Raw genomic sequence first — 23610 nt, forward strand, 5'->3', positions numbered from 1 at the left:
TGGATCATGGGTTATGAAGCCTAAAGGGGAGCCCCGAATCCAAAATATGCCATCCAACGGGCCCAAGTGGTTGGACTTGGGAATCATTTAAACGCACCCATGATTCAGCCAACTATTGCATTTTGGACCGTTCCATCAGAGAGTGTTTCAGTCAATTTGGCAAAGAAATACGTAGAAGTCGGACAGGGAAAAAAATTTTATCATTGATTTTTCTTTCGGCCAGAGTTTTTATCAATGATTTACATTCCCAATTCCATAGGAAAATCCTTAGGAAAAGTGCCAGTCAGCTAAAGAAAAAAAATGAGAGTAACAATCTTCCATAATTAATATTGTGAGATATTATTTGATTCAGTTAATTTAGTTTCATAATTTTATTTAATAAAAAATATCTCACAAATATGAAATTAAATTTTTACATCATAATTTCTCAAATTCAAATAAAAATTAAGGGTGTTCTAACTTCAAATTATATATAATCAAATTAATCCCACAACTTTTATTCTATTTATTATTATTTCTCATAAATGTAATCATCCATCCCTCCTGTTAATTTCATCAATGTAAAACACAAATCTATACTATTAAAAGAATCCCATAAGTTGTCTACACATTATAATAAGAATAATAATAATAATAATAATAATAATTATTGTTATTTAAAATTTAGTGAGCTTTGGGATATTAAGGAATATGAATTAGGGGTATAATCGAATCGAGTCGAGTCAATACAGTGAGAAGTTTGAGCTTAAGTTCGACTCGTAACTCGCGGTTCGATACTTGGCTCGAACTCGATCAAATTTTATTTTTCAAGCTCGAGCTTGACTCGTGATCGAATTTTAATTACTCGAGCTTACTCAATTAATATATAAAAATAAGCTCGATTCGTATACTCGATAAAAGTTTGATTATTTATGTTCGAGCTCGAACTCGAATTCGAAATATTTTATTAATTAAAATAATAAAAATATATTTAAATATAAAAGCTCGATTAGGCTCGCGAGCTACTCAAATTGGATATAAGAATATTCGAATTCAGCTTGATCGATAAGTCGAGCTACTCGAGCTCGAACTCAACTCGATAATAATCTAACCGAATTCGAATTTTTTTCTAATCGAACCGGAGTAACTTACGAGTATTACTGTATCATTTATATCTTTAATATTGATAAACCTTATACACGTGATAATTATTATTTTTTTGAGTTTAATGGATACACTTTAAAAAAATTATTGACCTCAACCAATCCCAAGTGAAACGGGGTTACCATACCAATTAATAAGAAAAGACTACTATTACTATATAATATTCAGTAATATATAGTTTGTTGGCAATAGTTGTTAGGTCTATTGATTGAATGTTAACTTCTTAATTTTTAGTAATTAAAATTTAAATCTATTCAAATATATAAAAAAAATGTATAATTTGTCAAACCTTTATTTAAATGCAGGGATTTTAACTTCCTTAGTTGATTTTGAAATTAAACTTTTGCGCAAGAAAGTGAGAGTATTGATGAATTCTACTATACTGTTGTTAAAATTAATGCTAATTAAAATTTGGAGTTTCATTTCATATTTGTTTGATGACTTAGGAAACAAATAGCTACAAAGATTTGCATTATATATTAATTTATACTGTTATCTTTTAGAAAATAACATTTAATAAATTAAAACATCAACCCCTTTATTTATTTCTAAAAGGCAATCTCTTTCTTCTTTTAAAAAAAAATTTAAATAACAAAATCAAAACTTTGTGGATCAAAGAAAATTATATTATATATTTCTTAATAGAATTTATATTTAATATATTATTAATGTATAAATTTTATATATTATTAATAAATCAAATGATGATATATTATTAATAAATAAATATAATTTATTAAAATACATATATAAAAATTAATATTTTTTAAAAAATTTTACTCAATAAGTAAATGATATCATATGACTTATTTTATTAATAAAATAATATCATTTAATTTTTTGATAATATATAAAATTTATACATTAATAATATATTAAATATAAATTTTTTTTAAATAATTCAAATAATAGTTTATGTTGCGGCTTTTGAAGGAAAGGTTCAATGATATGGCTTTTGAAACAGACGAGGGCCGAGGAGAGCGCTGTGATGATATGGGAGGTTTTTAACCACAATTTTTTTTTATAAGCATATTGCATAGATTAAACCGTATAGACCAAAAGTTGAAGAACAGAAACAGCAACTGGATAACCAAATGGCCCAAGTACTATGGGCCAGTTGATACTGACGAATTGCAGCAGATTTTTTGTATGCATCTAAAATTTCAGCCACAGGTTTTCAATCAGCTGCTCTAATTTCATCTTATTCAACATTGAATTTACTTTGGTTTGCAAAGTTCATTCATCTGGGACTCTGGTTTAGTGAAACTTAGCTTAATGGGAAAGCAAATTAAAGTTCAACCCCATTTTTTAATTTAAAATTATTAAAATTTAAACTTTAATAATTGAAATTAAGAATCCGACATACCAAATCCTAAAACTATTAACATATACAAAGAGAAAATTTATGAAACATTGATCGGGATTTAGTTTGCATATCCTGAAAATATTGTGTAATGTTCATTGCATTTCGATCGATTCGATCTTATTAAGTGCAAGCTATAGAAAAATAGAATAGCAATCCGATTTTATCAACAAAGACACACCACCACCACCACCACCACCACCACCAAGTTTTATGCTGATGCAACACCCTTATCTCAATTTAAAACTCTACTTTCTTTCTTTTTTTAATTGATAGTGGTGCAGCTGTAATCCATGAAAGTTGAAAAAGGAACTTGGTAGAAGGAAACGTATAAGTATCAAATTTTGAACGAATTAACCATTGTTAAATTTAAGAGTGATGAATTCATGCTGCAGTTCAGGCTAGGGTGGGTGGAGGGCTACTGAGGAAGAAAGGAAGGAGGGAGCTAGGTCAAGAAAAATAAGATAAAAAGTTACGAAGTGACCATGATTTTTTTTAGAGGTATCCCATCCAAGCAATATAGAAACAATGGTATTATCTTTGCTTCTGTCAACTAGAATATTATATCAATGCTGAATTTAGAAGATGCTAATCCCACTTTCATAATCTGATGACTCTCAATAAAAGTGGAAAGTGGTCCATGAAAGCACCTAATCCTTTTGTACTTTGCCTTGACTTATCAGCAGTGTCTCCTACAATCCTCACCCCTCGACCCAAGAGGAAAAAAGAAAAAAAGATTAAGAGAGGGAGAGAGGATATTCGGATTAGTTTCTAATCAGGCTCGCGCATAAAAATTATAACCTTCTGATCCGTTCTTCCTATTATTAGTAATAATCACGAATTCAGTGCCTAATAATTTCTTGTCATATATCAATGGATGGTTCTTTTAATTGAAAAAGAGACGTGTTTTCATTCTTCATGTTATTTGGGTTCGAATGTAATCACTAAGTTTAACTTAAATAAACCAACTTGGATAGGCTTGAGGAGGATGTATCCCAAAAAAGCCCCGAAACCTATTGCCCCTAAATAAATTAAAAAAAAAGATAGTTAAGCTTAATCAATTGGTAGCATAATGTGTCATGTCAAGTGCTCCACAAAAAACGGTAGGTAAAATATATTAATTTTACATAGAATAAAAAAGAAAAAGTTGTTGGGCATATAAATGTTGGTTTTGTGTATTGCAATTAGTGGTTTTTGCAAAAAAAGAAAGATAATGGACATGTGACGAGTGATATCAAATCTAATAATTGATTTATTTGATTTCATAACGTTTTAATGAGATAAATAAAATTGATTAATTGATCATTTAATAAAATATTAAAACAAAATACAATCATAATTAATATGACAATTTAGTAAGGTGTTTAGGTAAGATACGATAACAAAGCTTAATCACATCAAACACTCTAAAAAAGAGCAAAAAAGATGATAATAGTTACGAAATTATCACGAGTTTAAGTAAAAAAAAATGTCATGTTAAATGCCAAAAAGAGTAAACAGTGCATTACTCCCACATTTCAAAGGAAAAAAAAAAGGATCATTGGTGCTGCGCACTTTAAGAAATTGATTTTGTGGGAAAAAAGTAATGGCCCGAATGCTATGGAGTGCCGCCAACCATCCTAAAGAATGGGACGTTTGTATTGGGAATGAAACAACAGCCCTATCTTCCACTATATAGATACTTGAGCACAAATGCACAAACCGCAACTCCAGAAGCCAAAGTAGCCCATTAGTAGACACAGTTAAATGAACACAGCATGATCTAAGAATAAAATATCTTGCCATTTCGCATTATCTAAATTATCATGCCATTTTTATCAGATTCCTTGCAGTTTCCACGTGGTATACCAATGGAAGCTAATTTCAAAGTACATTCTGTTGCGCCTGAAGCAATAATCACAATAATACAGAAGCAATAGACAACAATCAATAATCAAATGCGCAGAAAAAATAAAGCACACCAAGATTTACGTGAAAAACCCTCCAGTGTAGAGGGAAAAACCACGGCCCACCAGAAAAATCTTCACTATCAAATAATAGTTATACAAAGTTCTTCTCTAACTAAAACTAGAGCTAATCAACAACTAGAGAAACAATTGGAGAAATCTTACCAAATAAGTGACTCAACAAATACACCATGGATTTGTTCTTAGAGAGCTTCAAACCCGATCTTCACCGTTCAGAATGTATAACTCTGAATCATAAATCTCCTGACAAGGTTCCAACTCAATCGGACCACGGATCGACTTCCGTTTAACCAACTCTCCCTTCTCTTTTTTCTCTCTCTGCTTTTCTTGGCTTTTCTTTTTTCTCTGTTTGGTTGTCGACACACACCTTAAACAATCCCACCTCTTTTTTATTAAGTAACTAGGACTCTGTGTAAAATAAAAGATCAAGACCCATGATCTTTACTTGGTCCAAAACCACTTACATGAGACTGACCCCATTTTCCTAACACATTCGGTGTAACTAGTGAAGCATTCGTTGGTACAGCCATGCCTACAAAGAAAGGCCAATCATCGGGAAATGAACAAATGGAGGCAAGCATTACTACTGGAAATTCAGACAATTCCAAGAACCAGAAATTGCTGACAAGTTCACTTTTGTGATTGGATATGGCCTGTGTGTGATTGAACATAAGCCAACAATCTAAAACAAATTAGATTCATCAAAACTGCTTTCTGGAGAAGAAATTGAAAGCAAAGATAAGTTACGCAATTGTGAATATGACACAAATTTGTAATATATATCTTCTCTCACGTTTTCCTTGATTTTCATTGTAAAAAATATTCAGGGGAACAAGCGTCTGGCAAAGAGAAAGAGATCGAGGGATATAATTTTAAGTGAGGTGGCCACAATTTTGGTGGTTTCCACATCATGATCCTTCAATTCTTTATTTATTTATTTATTTTTTAGGGGATCACTCCACTTATAAGGGCCCTTAAAGCAAGGAGCCAGCAGGCCGATCAATTCCTGTCAAATTTCACTGTTTTATCTTAGCTCTTTGTGCCATTCTGGAAACAGTTCTAACATCAAAACCACAAATATGATGTTTTTAGAATTAACAGAGGCGCATGATGTCATATTCCCTTTAAATATATCTCTCCTTATCATATTTTTCATAGTGATTTAGCATATTGCCTTGACCTGTAGTAACCATCAGTTAAGCTGTGAATCAAATTGAAAATGAAAGTAGACCCAAATTTCTGCATTCATTGGAGCTTTTAGTGAATAACCTACAGATACAAAGCCAACCTTTTCATGGCACATATCAACCTTTAAAGGAGGTTTATCAGCTGATCAAAATTGTTAACATGAAAGCTGACCATATCATTTCATTAAACCCTGAAAATTACACTGCAATTAAACACATGGAAACCATCCTCATTTCATAACAAACTTGACTTTAATCAATTGCAATATAAATATAAATGCAAGGGTCAGATTTGTTTCCACAGGATATCCTAAGGTCCTCTAGCTTTAGGTGTTCTTGTCAGGCCATATATTTCTTGAACAAAGTTCCTAGAATTTTAAGCACCAAAAGGTTAATTAGTTATATTTACTTAACCATATGTATTCAAGTTTGATATTACTACAGAAATTAAAATTTATCAGTTCAATCTTAGCATTTTCAAGTCAGTCGAACTGAACTCTTAATTGTGCAAAATCAGCATTATCCAACACAAAGAGAAAATAAAATGTCAAATCGAATAGATTTCTTCAACTTTGGATGTTAATACAAAAATTTATAGTGTTTATTTGATAAGTATAAGTGTCACACCTCCTTTACTTTTCGTCTTGTTATTGTCGGCTCAGGAACACTAGATGTAGAACCAGTTGCTATAAAAAGATCAAGTGAAGCAATCTCTGAAAAGGTCAACTGATAGGCTATATCTTTCACATGCGTGAAGAAACTTTATGAGAAGCCAAAACCTTTCAGTAACCTTTTTGCAATCATCTTTATAATTGGCTAAACAAAAGAAATTTCTATGTAGCATGAATGAAACATTAGCTAAACATTTATCCAGTAACAACTTCGGGCAAAATATTCAAGTTACTGTCATGCAGTGGCTATATTTGGTGGTATCTGCTCAACAGCTCCAGTCCTCATCATATAATCAAGGGAAAAGATCTAAAATAGACCAGCAAGATTCCAAAATTAGGCTGCTAGGGGCACTACAAAAGACCAGCTCCTTTTTCTGCCTCCTGAAGTAGGATGTAATTTTTTCTTTTTTTTGTTTTTGCAGATGACAAATGAAATCAAGTAGAATGTTGACCTTGTAAGCATTTAACAATAGGTTTCTTAGAGTAACATCTTACTCCATCTTCTTTAAAGAAAAAAAGCTCACTTTTCAAATCCAATGGCCCAAAACACTGCCCTCCTATTCCTTGCTTTTCAAGTTTTGTCCTATTCTTTCACTTTTCTTTACTTAGCTTCTGCATCAATGGCCTTTATTAAAGTCGAGGGACACAAACGTCAATTCCTCAAGTTGAATGGATGGAGGAAGATGATCTAGGGGCTTCCATTGCCTTATTTCCCCTTATCCAATCAAGTAACAACTCAGTTAATCTTTCTTTCTTTTTTCTTCCTCCTTTTCTATAGTGTTTTCTTTGCAATTCTGTTTTTGCCACTTTAGCCAACGCCAACAAGTGAACACCATTAAAATTTCCTATAATCATCTTACCTTAGAACTTTCATAAGTGAACCCAATTATAGGACACCATATCTCCGCTGTCAAATTTGGGTAAAGAATTACCAGTATTTTTTATGGGACAGACTTTATTTTGCACTTAATTTGTATTTGTGATCAGACACTTATTTTTTTGATACAATGAGACTGCAGTATGGAGATAAGGGACTGGGATATAAGAGCAAAGATTTGAACTTTAAATTTATTAGATATCATCTCTTAAAGATGATTGTATGATCGATTGAACTAAGTTCCGGATTGAGACACTCAATTTGCTATAAACTAATGATTTTATTAGTTGACATTGAAGCAACAAGACTTGAAATTTCCGTCAGCAGATCAATCTATCACTCAGATTGTTTGGCTATAGTGGCTGACGTCAGATGCACAAGGCTCCTATCACAAATGAGTATGCGCGCATTACAGCAGGAAATTGTTAATATGCAATAAATCATCATATTATTATATAATTAAAAGCAAAAAACAATCAGAGCCTCTTGACAATTGCAAGTATGTTATAGTATATATATGAGTAGTTTACACCTAAGTTTCCATGAACCAGCAGCAATTAAAGTGGAGTTAAATTCCATTTCCAGGAAGAATCAGAGAGAGAAAAGGGAAAAAAAATGAAAATGGTGAAAGATGAAATTCGAAAGGGTCCCTGGACAGAACATGAGGACATCCTTCTGGTCAACTTTGTTCACCTATTTGGAGATCGAAGATGGGATTTTATTGCTAAAGTTTCAGGTTTGAAGGTGTGGCGGGAGACGAACGATAGGTAAGATTTTCTGGAAGATTTACAGGTTTGGACCACTTTGATTTTGTTGTAGGTTTGAATAGAACAGGAAAGAGTTGCAGGTTACGATGGGTTAATTACCTGCACCCTGGTCTCAAAAGGGGAAAGATGACACCCCAAGAAGAGCGCCTTGTGCTTGAGCTTCATTCCAAATGGGGAAATAGGTTTAAGAATATGCAACAAAATCTTAGTTTTTTTGAAGATTGCTTGAACTATTTTCTCTTCAGAATTTTGGTTTCATGAACATATTCATATGCAGGTGGTCAAAAATTGCTCGGAAATTACCAGGACGTACAGACAACGAGATAAAGAACTATTGGAGAACTCATATGAGAAAAAAGGCTCAAGAAAAGAAACGGGCCATGTCACCATCATCATCATCTTCAGTTTGTCATCCCTCACCATCAACTTCTACTAAAGTGGATTCCTTGCCCTTTTCGGGTACTGGAAAGGTAAGTTTTTATGACACTGGAGGTCCAGATATGGCATCTTTGGCAGGAAAAAAAAGTCCAGAATTCGAAGATGAAAAGGGCTACCCCATGGATGAAATATGGAAAGATTTTGATCTGTATGAAGAAAACACAATGATATCTCTGTCTGATAACTACAGTGAAGGTTGCAATTTTTCCTGTCCTTCAATGGCTTCTCCACCATGGGAGTACTTGTGGGATTCACTGTGGAAGATGGATGAAGAAGAGAGTAAGATGTTCCTCCCAACCAATCAATTTCTTTCTTGTACCGAATATGGGAAAGCATCTTTAACCGGCTAATTAGAATTCATTTATTTGTTCATACGTAATACTAGTATTTCCTAGGGTCTCTCTAACCTGTATATCTGGGTTTTCTTTAAGCTTTATGATAAACAGTTTTCTTATCTCATCCTGCATATCACTGTAATAATCTCGTTGCTGTAGTCTATGTCCCGGTGTTTTGTGTGGTTTAATTAGTCCTCAGAGAGGAAGAGAGAACCTATGTCAAAATCCCCCCTGAGGAGACCATGTATGTTCAATGAATGTATAATACTCATTTGGAATTTAAATTTTGAACCAGCTTGATGCTCTGTAACACTGGAGATTCATCTTCTTTATTAAAAAGGTGTATATAGCCGTGCTACAAGCAAGTACATTCTGACAGCTGAATTCACTCGATCAGAAGTTTCCGAAAAGTTTGCCTTCAGCAAAGTCCAAGGTTGATGAATGATCTCAAAAACCTTTTACACAATGTTATTAATGAAACGCTGTCACTATGCAAAATAAGCTTAATTGCCTTCCGAACTGATCACGAATGAATGTGAGAACTAGTCCTCCAATGAAAAGCAAAAAATTTCTTCTTCTATTCTTCTTGCCTTCTCCATGATTTTCATATCCTGGAAAGAAATTATAGCTCCCCAAACACCATCTTATTACTTTTACCTTCTTTTCAGAAATTCTATGAAAAGGTTTCATGATCAAACACTGAAATTTAGGTGACCTGTCTTGGAAGAGAACAATAATGGTTGGCTTCTTGATGTGTCGTTAAAACCATTGGCAGAACTCCAATCATACATTTTAGCAAACAGTTATCCATTACAGGAAAAAGAAAAGGCAACATTAGTGATAGTGAATTAATTGGGACAGGTTTGGTGGCAAAAAAGCAAGTTAGACACGCATCAATGTGTAGGCTACTTCCACGAATGTGAAAAGCTTATGGCCTTGTATAACGTGGTCCTAATTGTATTGTTATCAGAAATCTTCCTAAATTCATATGCTAATCTAGTGGCTTGCACTAGATTTATTTATATGTTTACTTTTTCTAAAAGTTGGGTATTTTACCCAATTTCTTATCGGAACCAAAAACCAGAAAATGGTTCCAATTGGTCCAAGTTAGAGAGGACAAAAGAAACTAATACGAACGGCCGCTATCAAATTTTTTATTTAGTAGTAAAGGGTTTTTGAGTTTTGTTTAATATTTTAAAATTTTAAGTTGGTTCGAACAAATTCTTATTGCATTCATGTATTTTTTCAACGAATTCGAATTCGGGTAAAACACTCTTATTTCATCTAGTAGGAAAATGACATGCAATTTTAACTAAGGCTGCCAATCATATAACAGGTACTGCGCACTGAAACTGATCTGAATCGTGATTCATGACCACCCAGTCTCAGACAAAGTTGAATAAATTCAATAAAATTACCCCAAGGGCTGAGGACTTTGACATGTCAAATGATTCTATTACTACTAAAGTTTAATTTCAAATCTTTTTAACATCTTATTATAGTCTGTGCAAATATTCTTTACTACGTGAAAAGGTGTGGGTTGGAAACGGCAATTGGAAAGAGATGTCAAATCTGTGATCCAGGGTCGAAGATTTGAAACCATTGAATTCGCTTCTCTTTCTCTTTTTCTCCTTTTGTATTTTTCAGAAAAGGAAGTTATGCTATTCTGGGAATTTTTGGACTATTTTCTCATGTCTAGACAAGCGACGACATTTTATTCTCTACTCTCCCAACTACATACATCAACGTTGGCCAAAAACAATGTACATTTGGCTTGTTTCTCAAAAAGTCAAGCCTTTTGAGGACCTTACTTGACTTTGTACATCAACATATCTTTCTCAAAAAGCTTTTGAAATATTCCGTGCTCGAAAACAAGGAATGAGCCCCACAAGGCAAACAACGCCAATTACTATATCTTTTTCCGAAGCAACTTTTAGTGTGTACTTCCTTGGATGAAATGTGCCCCTATTTTAAGAAGATAAATCATATCATATCCTTCTATTCTGCAATTTACATGTTTAGATATTCAGGTTTTTAATGTTTGCAGCTTCTTGTTTATTTCCAGGACATTGTATCTCTGCCAAACTATATAATACTTTTTGTAATATCCAATTAGATTATTACCAAAACTCATTAGTTTATTAAGATATTAATTATTAAAGAAAAGTGAGAGAGGCATTTTAACATAAAAAACTTAGTTATGGTAAGATAAAAATGAAAAGCAAAGCTCTTCTTCTTCATCTTGGTTAGGATTAGAGAGTATGAAAAATTAAAATGGATATTTAAAATCAGAAATTACAATCGGATTACTCTCTTAAAGGTAAATATATACCTTTCTTTTATTTAAAAAAAAATATAATGTTACTTACTGTTATTTGAAGTTAAAATTATGAGAGAAAAATTATGAAATATTATGAAATATTTCATTAATCTTCATGATCTATTTAGGAAAACTATTAGGCTTTTGTTTTATTCATGCTATTAAGACTTAATAATGATTATTGAATGGATTTTAAAGGCTGAAAGTGAGGATTTAGATTTTTAAAGATTGAAGAAAAAATTTTATTTTTGAATGAGATGCTATTATCTATAACAGTGAATTAAAATGAAAATCTTACTATAAGTATTATACATTGTTGGAAAGTTTGTTGAATCTACTTTTTAATTAAACAAATGGAAATCGATTTTGAGATTTCTATGAAGAGTTTTCTAATTGTTATTTAAGGAATGGTAGGCTGCATGATAGCAGCATCAGGGTTGAATTACAAAAATTATCTTAAATTTTATACAATGAATTACGAATTGAGCCATACATGTTTGAAAAGTTTATTAAATTTACTTTCCAATGAAATAAGCATAATTGAATTTCGAGTATCTTATGAATAAATATATAATTTTTATTAGAAAGTATACATGTTGTCGTGGATTATAAAAATTATTACAATTAATTACAAGAAATTAAAAGGTGGGCCATATATGGTTAGAAAGCTTATCAAGTCTAGTTCCTAACATACAATAAAGATCTTAATTCTGAGTTATATATCTTAAGACATAGTCATTTTAGTGAAAGTAGCACAAGCTGCCAGAATAAGTTAGTTGAATTAACCTTTATATAACTTAGTTGTTTTTAGTATAAATGATCTAAAAAAGAATTGATTAATTTTTGATATGTTGAAATGATCTTGAATAGACCGTGAATTATTTTGGAGAAAAAATTAAGTAGTGAAATCGAAAGAAGGTAAGTAGAATCTCACACATTTTACTTATTTTTGAATATATATATATATATATATAAGTATGTTTTTAAATGAGTAAATATTTTATTTCTTTATTTTTGATATATGAAAATATTATCAAACATATGACTATTTTGTGTTTTTGCTATGTAAATTGTGGATTCTTATTAATGAAATGGAAAAATGATTTATGTTTAAAGAATGATTTTATGATAGCTACGTTATTATATTTTTGAAAAATGAGATCATCGACACCAGAATTAATTTTACGACCCTGGCTAATAAGTTATAGTAATTAACATAACCATGATCATCTGGCCTTACTAACGGGTTATAGTAGTTAGTATAAAACTTTGGTTAAGGGTTATAAATAGGGTAAGTCTTTATGTGATTAGGTATAAGAAAAAATTGTAAGAAAATCATAAAATTTTATGGGATAGACACCTCATAAGATTACTGGAGATTTACGTCTTATAGTTGTGTATATTTGTATGTTTATGTGTGGACTAGAGGATCTGAAATTGTCTTCATAAATATGAGTATATAAGTGTATATGAGTTTGTATTTGTTTGGGTTAAAAATACTTCGTAAGACTAGAGGAGATTGAGTGGATCTATGAATATTAATTGATATATCTTATATAATTATATGTTTATAATTATCTATAACTAATGAATTTTTTTTTATTCGTGGACGTAAACTGATTGAACTGAATTATGTTAAATTGTTGTCTCTTATGTGATTGATTAATTATTTGATTTCGCTTCCACTGATTTAATTGATTAGAGATTTTTTGGTCTAACAAGTGATATCAGAGTTGTGATGATCTTCAACAAAAATAAGATAATACAAAATAAGTATCGACTCAAATGGTTAAAATTTATTCGAATAAGATTTAAATGTAAAGTATTTAAATGTAAATTTTTATGATCTTTTATTAATAAATGATTTATAAATTTAAAAAACTTTAAAAGACATAATTTTTTTTTTTGTTTTAACGAGATAACATCTTTTGTTTAGAGTTGGCAACTAGTCAGGTCATGGCAGATTTTTGTTCGCTCAAACTAGTATATTCATAAAACCTGAATTCGACCTGACTCAAAATTTTTTTTATTTTTTTTATATCCGAACTCGACCCGACTCGATATTATATGAACCGTATCTGACTTGATCCGAAATTAATAAAATATTATTTTTAAAATATAAAATATTATTTTTAAAATATAATTATATAAATATATATAGATAATTAATTAAAAATAATTTTTATATAATATCGGATCAAGTCAGGTTTGCCTAAAATCCGAACCCGACCTGACTTCAATTTTTTTTTCTTAACATTATTCGACCACAAATTCAATTTTCAAAAAAAAAAAATCAATCTTATAAGATCATATCAAGCCAAAACTTGGCAGAGACGAATTAAGTTACCAGCTTTACGGCTGAAGCTTTTTCTCGAAAAATGAAAAATAATGCCAAAAGCGCAAAAGTGAGCTGGGTTTCTACTGGTCAAGACCCTATGTTTAGGCTTGAAAATGTTCAAGTCCAAATGGCTACAGGCCTGAGGGAGCCCAAATTCTTATGTAAAAGCTGAGTTTTCAACAAGGCCCAATGATGTCACAAGGCCCAATAATTTTTTAACTTATTATCCCTTCTGTTTTCTCAGGAAAAATAGTGCATACTATGTATTTTGAACCAAAAAAAGAAAAAAGGAAAAAGATCTCCCATAATTCTGATAAGAATCCCTCCTATTTTGGGATCTTTCCCTTAAATCATTCCTAGATTACAGTTCTTGTAACTAATAATATGTTTTTCTTAAATTGTTTCAGCATGTTTCTCTTGCTCCTATATATATTTAGGCATTTTTTTTTAATCTTTGATTTAATTCTTATATGGTTATACAATAAGATCACCTTCAAAATTTATCAACAATATTAATTTATACAATATGGTTGATGGGAAAGAACATTATTCAGGATCCAGCTTAAAGAGCTTGGTTTGTAATTTGCACAAGGGAGGTCCGAACTTAACAGATTGGGAAAAACAAACTATCGAATCTCAAACCCCAAATTTACAAGAATTTACTTTAAAAAAAAATACGTAAACAAATTGGGTTAATTCCAAATTTTATCATTCATTCCATTTTAATATTTCATTTTAATTCTCTCATTTTCTTTATTTAGTTTTGTTTATGCATTTTTTTCTTCGTTTTAGTTAAAAATTGTAAGATAGAAGCAGTACAACTGAATGTAAAAGTAATAAACTTCAAATAACCTGACGTATTTATTTGATTTAAGTTCTGGAACTTGTTAATTTCCTTGTTTTTCCAATATGTGTGCTGTTCCTTGAGTCCTGGTGGCACATTTAGCCAAGCCAAGAACGCGTCTAAAATCATCATCATTGCAATAATGTTGTTGAAAGCATATCACCTGTCAATGACTTTTGCTGACCAACAAAAATCCCACCGCATCATCATCTATTTTCAAATTGATCTTTCTCTTTCACTTCTTTATATAGACCCCATCAAATCTACAATCATATTCAACGGGGGAAAAAAATAATATGGGAAGGCAAAATCCAAATCATGATTCTTTATCTGTTAATTGTTATTTTTATATTTAATGCAGATGATGAGTCTAGCTGATCTCTCTTTTGAGTGATTTTTCTTGCAACAGAAAGATCATCATGAACTTTGTTCAAACTTTAGACTGCCTTTTGTAGTTCTGTAATAAATTAAAGCCAAAGAAGAAAATGGAATGTCCTCATTGGAAATCTCCAGTCAAATCTGTATTGAAATTGGAAAGTTCTTCTGTCGACCAAATGGATGGTGGAATCCTATGATCTAAGCTCTGAAATAATGTTGCCATATAAATGTGCTTATAATACGACTTGCTCTTAGCCTTGGAAGCTTTGAGAGGGCCTGATTTCAAAGGTCAAATTAGTAGATTCGCCAATGGTTCATTGACAAGTGGTCCTGGATGGATCCACTAGAGGGCTTGATTTTAAAGATCCTGGCTACTTTCAAAGCATGATGTTGCACGAGGTTGGCTGGTTTAAACAAATAAAGGAAACTGAGGGCTTTCAAGTTCCTGCTTTCTGGTGTGAATAGTAAGTACCACAGGAGATGACATGTGAAATCAGATGAACGAAGAACTTATAGTCAAATAGTTGAAAGAACAAATGATAGCAGAGGTTGCAATAGTCAGTTGCATGCGTTACAGTTTTCATGCTCTGATTTTTAAATTTCTATGTCATGCATGGAACTTTTCTTGGAAAATAGGTGAAAACAACACACTAATTTGTCAAAGAACTGCAGTAACTTACCAGTAGAGAAAAGAAAAGAATGTTAAAAACAAAAACATCAACATATATGACCAATATACAAAATTTTATTTCAAGATAATTAAACTAAATTATTATAAAATCATACGAAGTAATCATATTTTCATCCATTTTTTAGTTAAATAATTTAATTGTGTTAATTAGTTATATGAAAATTTGCACTTAACTTATAAGATATTATTTATCTTAATTTGAAAATCTCATGATATTATCTTACAAAAAGACCTGATAAATTTAAATTTAAATTTATATTTATATTTCATAACAGAATTTCAAATTATTCCAATAAGAGATTCGAATATCACAAACTTCTTCAATTAAAATTTAATGTTTCGATCAAACTTAACACAAAGTACAGATAGAACTAGAATTACATTGTGCACAGAATTAGGATCACAACATATATTAAGATTTAAAAAGTGACTTTTGTTATATAACAGTTTAAAATTTACACCCAAAAAAAGTCATAAATTTAAGTTTAAACTTTAATTTATATATTATAACAAAATTTTAGATTATCTCAATTGTAATATCATAAATTAATTATAACTTATAAAATAAATCTATAATATTTTTTTAAAAAACACATTTGAAGTTGTAATTTAAATGAAAAGAAATACATAAAATTGCATTGAAAAAAATGCTTAAAATCCAATGATCCGTATGTAATGTCTCATCAAAATCGTCATGTTGACTCCTTAATAGCTCGCAAACAAAACCATTTTGTTTCCTGTGAACCAAGGCAATGCCGTTTGTAGACTGCATTCCTTAAAAGCTGACTACAACTCCATGCCAACACATGCGATACCGAATTAGTCTCAAGTCAAGTTTGAAGTGAGCAATCTGAAGCACGTGCAACCTACCATTTTTAGCTTATAAAGAATAGCAACATTGGCATGTGCCATGCCTCACGGTCCTCACGCCAAGTGTCGTGCAAACAAAGCCAAAATGGCACATGAGTGCGGCTTCGCACGGCTACTCCATCTCCGTGTACAAGTGTCATGAGCTAAAGGCTAGCACATGGCGGTTAGGTACCAGTCCCTAACCGCCATGTGCGGAGTTGCACAAAATGACAACTCCATTAGCTAGCACGGCAGCTACCGAAAGCCCCCCCTTTTGTCTGTCATATAGAATTAGACCTTTTATGTCTTTTCATTTTTAATATCATTTCATTTGGCTTAGCAAGCGAAAAGCCAAAAATTAATTAAAACAAAAAAAAAGAAAAAGTTCGAAAACCCAAATTTACATTAGTTATCACTTTTTATATTTTTATTATTTCAGATTTATACATTTAATATAACTTGATTTGTTAATTGGGTACCATCCAACAACTAGTAAATTTGGATTGTTATTTAAGAAATTTTTAATCGTTGAATTGTCATGGTTTCACATGATTCGGTCGACAGGTAAAGTCGTTACCCGTTAGGAAACTAAAAGAAGGAATTGGTCGCCACTTTATTGGACCGTTGTTCATCTTAATCTATTTAAATGGGTAATTGTTGTGAAAAACTTATCAATTTAGTTTAGCTGTAGGCCACTGTTAACCCTTTTGTAGGTTTAGTTTCTATTGCTAAGTACATTGCATTTTTCCTTATCTAGTTCATTGGATTCTAACTAAGCTAGTATGTACAGAAGAAACAAGATTAAGCTGTTGAAAATAGGCTGCTGTAGTATGGGGATAAGAAAATAAGTTGGGTGTTGAGATATAAATTTATAATTTATTAGATATTATTTTTTAAAAATAATTAAATTAATAAGTTGAATTAAGTATTGAATTATTAATTTTAAAATGTTGAAACTTTAAAATTATATTTTTCTTTGTTAAGTCTGTTAAACTTTATCCCTCAATATCTAATCACTCACTCACTCACAGGTAGACATGATTGACAAAGTTAAAGATTAAATTGAATAATGCTTGCAATATGCAATTTTAAGCACATTGCTTTTTTTTTTTTTCTGAAAGAAAAATTACAAATATTAATTTTCCTCATTGGAAATATGCCATTTAAGGATAACATATAAAAACAACTCAAACATATATATACTTCAATCCTTCTTATTTTTTTTCCTACCCAAATATTAGTTGATGTACAAAATAAAAGATATACTTTCTTTTTTTTTTTTTTGTATAAAGTCAATCATAACATGAGCATAAGAAAAGATCCAATTTTCAATTTTATTATATATCATCTCTTAAGAATAATCGTACAAACTAATTAAATTAATCTTTGATTTTATTTTTCTTTTTTTCATACTTTTATACTCTACTGCTTAATCATGAATTTGATGCAACCTTTGTGTTTTTTTTTTTTTTTAATGATTTATTTGTGACCTTAAAAAGGTTTATTCAAGTTAACTTCCAAATAAGTCTTATATTTGTTTGGCAGGGTATCCATTCTTGATTCAACTAGAAGAAATTTGATAATAGAGTTTGAAGTCTAAGAGAGTTCAAATTTTTTTTTTTATTTGATAATATCATAATAAGTAAGTTCGTGAATTCGACTTTTAAGTCCGTGAATTCGACCTTTAAATATATAAAAAAGTCATCAATTTTTTTATTAAGCGTAAATGATTATCAAATTAAACCTCATAACCTTGATTCAAGTTTTTTAAAAAGAATATATAAACTTACCAAATTAGAGAATTATATACATACATTCACAAGTCAATAGATTCATTGTATCAAGGGAAACTGTTTTTTTTTTTTTTGGCATCTTTGTCTTAAACCAAAAATAATTTAAAATTCAACAGCTTTTGTCTGCTTCTTGAGCCAAAAAAAACAAAAGTGAAACGATAGTACAATTAGCTAGGAATCAAAATATAATAATAGTTTATGAAAAGGTCTCTTTTATTCTTAGCATTACCCAGTTGTACACGGTTCAAGTGTAATGCTTTGAGATTAACAGTTGGATTAAGGAATAATGACATGATTAATAAAGAATGTGGCATCATTATTGTGGGATCTAATGGCTAATGATGGGGTGTATGGTGGTATGGTCCCATATAGAGTTATTTTAGTATTGCTTCAAAAATCAAAATAGAAATATACTATTACATGACATGTGAAAGAGTGCCGAAACTACTTGTCGGGATATAGAAAGAACTCATGGTTTTCTCCTAATATAATTCCCCATCCATGTTCATTGGCTTTGTCAGAACCAGGTTTCATCATGTTGCTTTTGTACTTTAATACAGAGAATAAATACAAAATTTAAGATTTTGTTTTGTATGAATTTTTTGTTGTGACATAAATAAAAAAAAAAGTTATAAATAAATATGATTATATGAATTAATTTAATTAAAATTAAATTTTATAATTAATTTTAATTTATCAAATTATCATGCATTTGAAGAATATAGTTCAAAATTTTTTCTCTAATAAAAGAAAAATTATCAATAAATCAAGAATTCAATGAATTTTTACATCCATTTAAAAAGCAAAAATGAAAAAAAAAATAACAAAAAAAGCTTGCTTCCTGTTCCTGATTATCTAAAAGAGGTAAGAAGTGAGAACGTATAATTGAAAGTTATTCTGTTACTAAAATTAAGGATAATGTTAAGGAGTCAAAGACAAGGTATTAATTTCTGCATGATTTTAGCTAAAAAATGTGAAGCCTATTCCATTTTTTTATCAAGGCTTCGTCAAATATAGGTGAAATTTTTTGGTATAGAGATCAAGACAAAGTCCCTTTTAATAATAGGAGACACTGTATTTCCTGACAAAAAATTGTTGAAGTAAGACATGAGGAATCCAAACACAGACATCAACTGAAAACTTTGATGGATTTCTTGTCATTTGTTCTGTACTTGGTCGGAATGCTGACAAAGACTATGAAAATCAGGTGCAAAAAGGGTTAGAAATCTGCCATGGCTAGACAGCTAGCTAGAAGAGAGCTTCGGATGAAACAACAAGAAAGTGCAGGAAAAGTTAAGCAGAATAAGTCAAGCCATTATATGATTGAGTTTCAGTTTTCTTGGGCAGTTCACAATGCAATCTAGGACACCTCCTAGGCAGATAATATTAAAAAAATTTGGGAACCATGTACATCTTCGGTTCTTATCCAAAAATCATTTTCATTTTTAAGCAAAACAGTTCTGAAACCATGTTCACGTTATGAGATACACTCAGTACAGATTCAACGCATCTTTATATTGGTGTTTATTAAGAGAAAAAAAATAAAAAGATTGCCCTGGTTGTCGTATATATGACAAAGGAATTTTTTATGTGTGAAAATAATTAAAATCACATAAGAAATTATTCATTTTCTTCATGGAAGAATAATTGGTTATCAATAAATTTAAAATTCATTTGATTCATTAAACACTTTTAAAAAATATTATCTAATAAATTTAAAATTCGAAAATAACGTCTTTAACTTTTTTTTTTATTTTCAAAATATAATTTTTCACGAAAAAATTGTAGTTAAATAAAACAATTGAGGTCTATTTTAAATTTCCCTCCGTTAAGCAAAAGGTTGTTTGCAAATTAGAGTATATCTAATCTAAGCATTTAAAAGCATTAAAATCAAAGATATCATTCAATTAAAGAAAGTTATTAAACACCATTTATTATAGTTTTAAAGAAACTAACAAGAAAAAGGAAAAAAAATTAACGGTGTTGATCACCTATTTCTTCCATCATTAGCCAATGAAATGAGGAGACACCATAGCTAATAATGCTTTGCTTTCACATAAGCTAAGGCTAAACCGCGTAAACTAGAAAAAGAAAATGATTAAAAAATTGAAACAACCGTTTATTCCCACATATAAAATGCTATAGAGATTGAAAATCTTACTGGGGTTTTAGTCCTTGATTATTGAGAGATTGTTAGACAATGAAAAAAAAAATGTAAAACAACAAAGAAAGGGAGGGAGGGAGGGCATTTTATTTTAAGAAACAGACAAGAATCCTGAAAGAGTGGGAAGAGTTTAATGGAAAAAAAAAATAGGAATCTTCCTCCAAGGCTTTCATTTTCTAATTGGAAAGTTTAGAGCTTTCCCTGATTTTTTGATATCTTTTGATGTGGACTTGTTCCTTTATAACATTGTGTGAGTGAGAAAGGAGAGAGAACGGAAGAGCCATCTCTTTCTGTTGTCCTTTTTTGCCTTTGATTTCTCTATAAATGACTGACTAGAGACCTTCTGTTAACTCCCTCTCTCAGCATTTTTGGTTTTTCCTTCTTTTTTTCTTGTATCCATTGTTTTTACCCTTGTAGGTGCCAGTAAATGGAAGAGTTGGGTTCTTTGTGGAATTATCAAGAGGTGGGTCTTTTTTTTCTCTAACTAGTCTTCTTTCTTGTTCACCTTTTCTGGGTCTTATTTAGTTTTGGCGCATCAAAGTCATTTATTTCTGTCATTTTTCCACCTTTTTATGCTATTTTGGTTTTCACTTTATCAGTTTTTGTTCCATTCAAAGGTTTCATCTTGGTTTCTGTCATTCATATTTCAGAGTTAATGGTTTTCATGTTAGGTCGGTGCTTTTCTTTTTCTATTTTTCTTATCTGTTATATTGCTATCCGAACTATTTTGTCTTGAAATGAAATAACTTCGAAGTTGTGAATTCCTAGGTTTTTTTTTTTTCTTGTTTATAAGAAAACATTACCACAATCAAATTTCTTTTAAACAGTTGTATTTGCTACATCATTTTATTCTTGTTGAGATGAAAATGGATTTTTGCTTGGATAAGCGTCCTTTTGAAGAAAAATTATTTACTTTTACAGCACATGGCATTTGTTCTGTCCTGATATGAGCAAAACATGCATTGATGGAAATTTTGAGTAACAACTTGCCGGTTTTGGTGGAAACTGGTGATATTTCATTGGATTAGGAAATGGGGTCCACTATCTTTTCAAGGAAATTTTTTGGGGTTTCATTTTTTTTGAAGGGTTTAATGGTGCGTTATTTCAAAATGAATCCTGGTTTGACTGAAATCCTTTGGGATCCAAATGGGCCAGCCAGTGGTTGCACTCTTTCCCCTAACTTTAAACTGGGCTTATTTGCTTTATGTTTCTCTTGCTAACTATTGTTGATATTTTAAAAGACTCGTATTGGTCTACATGTCCCCCCTGAAGCCATAGCCTATAGGGTTTGGCAAATGCAATTTTGATGAAACAATAATGATTCATTTCAGTTCTATCTTTATCTTTGTTATGCTTTGTCTTATTTTCATGTGTGAAGATACAGCAAGATGCATGCCTTCAAGTGAGTTGCAGATGTTTGTCTTTTTCCTCTTTGTATTTGATGAAATCTGAAACTAACCCCTTCTTTTTCTTAATTAGCAGAATTTTGATGAACTGAAACTGAAGCTTCAATACACTACAATTGAGTTAGAGTCTGTCAAAATGGAAGCAAATGAACAAATAAGGATATACAGGGAGCAGGTGAAGCATTTGCTCAATCTTCTAATGCTTGCCTACCAAGAAAGAGATGAAGCAAAAGCTCAGTCGCAAAAGCTACTTAACAAGATAATGCCTTCTAGTCCAACTGAACTGCAATCAATCCTCCCTCATCTCCAATCTGAAAGTCCCCTTATGATAGCAGCAAAAGCAAACTCAAGCATAACTGAGTCTAACAGTTTATCAGATATATATAATAACCAGTCACATGGCTCTTCCCCAATAGATTCCTTCTTTGATGCAGTTACTTCACCAGATTTTTCAAGCATTAAAATGGCTGATTCAGTTAGCTTGGGGTTTGTGAATCAGCCCTTTGTTCAAGAGCATAATGGTTCTGTGTCAACCGGATTAGTCTCTTCAGGGGTGACCAAGGTTGATCCTGCTGCAACTGTGATTGATAATCTTGCAAAGGGGAAAACTTTGCCTAAAAAGGGAAAGCTTTTGCAAGCTGTTATGGAAGCAGGCCCTCTTCTTCAGACACTTCTTCTTGCTGGGTCCCTTCCTCGATGGAGAAATCCTCCTCCCTTGCAAAATTTCAAAATCCCACCTGTTTCCATCGAAGGTTGTGATTCTAAAAGTGCTAACCAAAAACCAACTGCCAATCCAAATAGGACTGTTGCTCAAAAACGATTGAACTCATCATCATACCCTGAGATGTCTTGCGGGTCTCGTCAGATGTTTTCAGCTGCTATGTTGAATTTTGCAAGTTCTGCTTCTGCTTCAGGGCCGACCAATTCACAGCTGTTGAGTGCAGGTGCTGGTGCTAACTCTCAAATCACAGCAGGAAAGCGCCAAAGGTTTCTATGAGTTAAAAAGAAGCTTTGCGTCATTTTGTAAAGATTAAATGTGAGAGGTTGATGATGTAAATTGGATACTCTTTTTGGGGGATTGAATTAAATGATATAGCATAGCAGTTCAACACTTTGCTTTTGGTTTATGAAAACATCTTAAGGCTGTCCTTCATTAAATCATCTTTTGTCGCCAGGTATAAGCATCTGTTGGATGGTTGAATTTCGAAATACTATGTCAAAGTTCTTTCACCCATCGCAGGGCTTAGCTAAACCAAACTATTATGGAATCGATCGGTCAAATGATGAAAACCAGACTAAACCTGAGAAGTTTTGCCGGTATCAAAGGAGAGCTCCAAAGACTGCAGATATCATTTGCAGGAGAGTAGGGACTACTTGGCAGCAGGATCATCTTCCTTCCTAGAGGCCTCAACTTCTTAAACCTTGAAAAGCATTGAATAATAATGGCAAAAGGGGCCCTTGAACTAAAATTTAATAATCATCCAAGCCCTTGTTGTTTTTCTACAATCTATTAAACTCAACTCTCGAACATTTATTTTCATCAATTGAGTTTTTATTGGAGAAAAAATGGTTAATAGTTTCTGTTCAATTGAGGGATTAATTGAATGAAAATAAATGTATAACGGTTCAATCGGATGAAAATAGATGTTTAAGAGTTCAATTAATTTAAAATAGAAGATTAGGGCTTAATTAATTAAAATAAAATATTAAGAGTTTAAATGATTATTGAATTTTTGTTTAAAGGCTTTTAAAACCTTTATGCCGATAATAATCAATGCTATCAGTAGAAGCGCATATTGCATGTTGAAGTAAAATTTTAAAATTTGTTGAAATAACGGGACCAAGATTCATGAACCAATCATCCAAGACCCGAAGGAAAAGCTGGTTGATTATTTGAATCATAAAGAGTTTTTTTTTTTTTTTGTACAAAAGAAGCTGCAGGAGGACAAGAAAAGGGATTTCAAGCATTAGGATTTGAATTCTAAACTTGCTGAATGTCACCTTTAAGAATAATTGCATGAACTAATTGAGATAATTTAACGGTTCTAAAATTAAAAAATGTTATTCACACTCTTTTGG

At 31.3% G+C, this 23610-nt stretch overlaps 2 protein-coding genes across 6 annotated transcripts; both read left to right on the forward strand.

Moving 5' to 3' along the window:
• Window positions 1-7673: 7673 nt before the first annotated feature.
• Window positions 7674-9042, forward strand: LOC111302167 (transcription factor MYB59-like). Of its 3 annotated transcripts, none has more exons than XM_089744852.1 (3): window positions 7674-7944; window positions 8028-8157; window positions 8253-9042. In XM_089744852.1, exons 1-3 carry the CDS (start codon window positions 7824-7826, stop codon window positions 8761-8763), a joined length of 762 nt encoding a protein of 253 aa, XP_089600978.1. In that variant the 5' UTR covers window positions 7674-7823; the 3' UTR covers window positions 8764-9042. The 3 variants fall into 3 exon arrangements, with proteins under 3 accessions (XP_089600978.1, XP_022753840.1, XP_022753841.1); XM_022898105.2 differs by having other exon boundaries at window positions 7676-7975; window positions 8056-8157; XM_022898106.2 differs by lacking the exon at window positions 8028-8157 and having other exon boundaries at window positions 7684-7975.
• An 11186-nt stretch (window positions 9043-20228) lies between these two features.
• LOC111302168 (uncharacterized) lies at window positions 20229-22639 on the forward strand. Of its 3 annotated transcripts, none has more exons than XM_022898107.2 (2): window positions 20229-20588; window positions 21608-22639. In XM_022898107.2, the coding sequence occupies exons 1-2, from the start codon at window positions 20553-20555 to the stop codon at window positions 22526-22528; spliced, it is 957 nt and encodes a 318-aa protein (XP_022753842.2). In that variant the 5' UTR covers window positions 20229-20552; the 3' UTR covers window positions 22529-22639. The 3 variants fall into 3 exon arrangements, with proteins under 3 accessions (XP_022753842.2, XP_022753843.2, XP_089600979.1); XM_022898108.2 differs by lacking the exon at window positions 20229-20588 and adding an exon at window positions 21392-21527; XM_089744853.1 differs by lacking the exon at window positions 20229-20588 and adding an exon at window positions 21403-21527 and having other exon boundaries at window positions 21605-22639.
• The last annotated feature ends 971 nt before the right edge of the window (window positions 22640-23610 follow it).

The sequence above is a fragment of the Durio zibethinus genome, chromosome 15 (assembly GCF_047325235.1).
Source record: "Durio zibethinus cultivar Kanyao isolate XHJ-2024 chromosome 15, ASM4732523v1, whole genome shotgun sequence".
NCBI classification, from domain to species: domain Eukaryota; kingdom Viridiplantae; phylum Streptophyta; class Magnoliopsida; order Malvales; family Malvaceae; genus Durio; species Durio zibethinus.

What these genes read in the sequence shown, in the direction of transcription:
- LOC111302167 (XM_022898105.2), top strand. Translation starts at nt 7,824, where the DNA reads ATGAAAATGGTGAAAGATGAAATTCGAAAGGGTCCCTGGACAGAACAT. An exon ending in TGGCGGGAGACGAACGATAG is followed by an intron (nt 7,976 to 8,055) that starts GTAAGATTTTCT and finishes AAAGAGTTGCAG; the next exon opens with GTTACGATGGGTTAATTACC. An exon ending in CATTCCAAATGGGGAAATAG is followed by an intron (nt 8,158 to 8,252) that starts GTTTAAGAATAT and finishes ATTCATATGCAG; the next exon opens with GTGGTCAAAAATTGCTCGGA.
- LOC111302168 (XM_022898107.2), top strand. Translation starts at nt 20,553, where the DNA reads ATGGAAGAGTTGGGTTCTTTGTGGAATTATCAAGAG. An exon ending in CTTTGTGGAATTATCAAGAG is followed by an intron (nt 20,589 to 21,607) that starts GTGGGTCTTTTT and finishes CTTAATTAGCAG; the next exon opens with AATTTTGATGAACTGAAACT.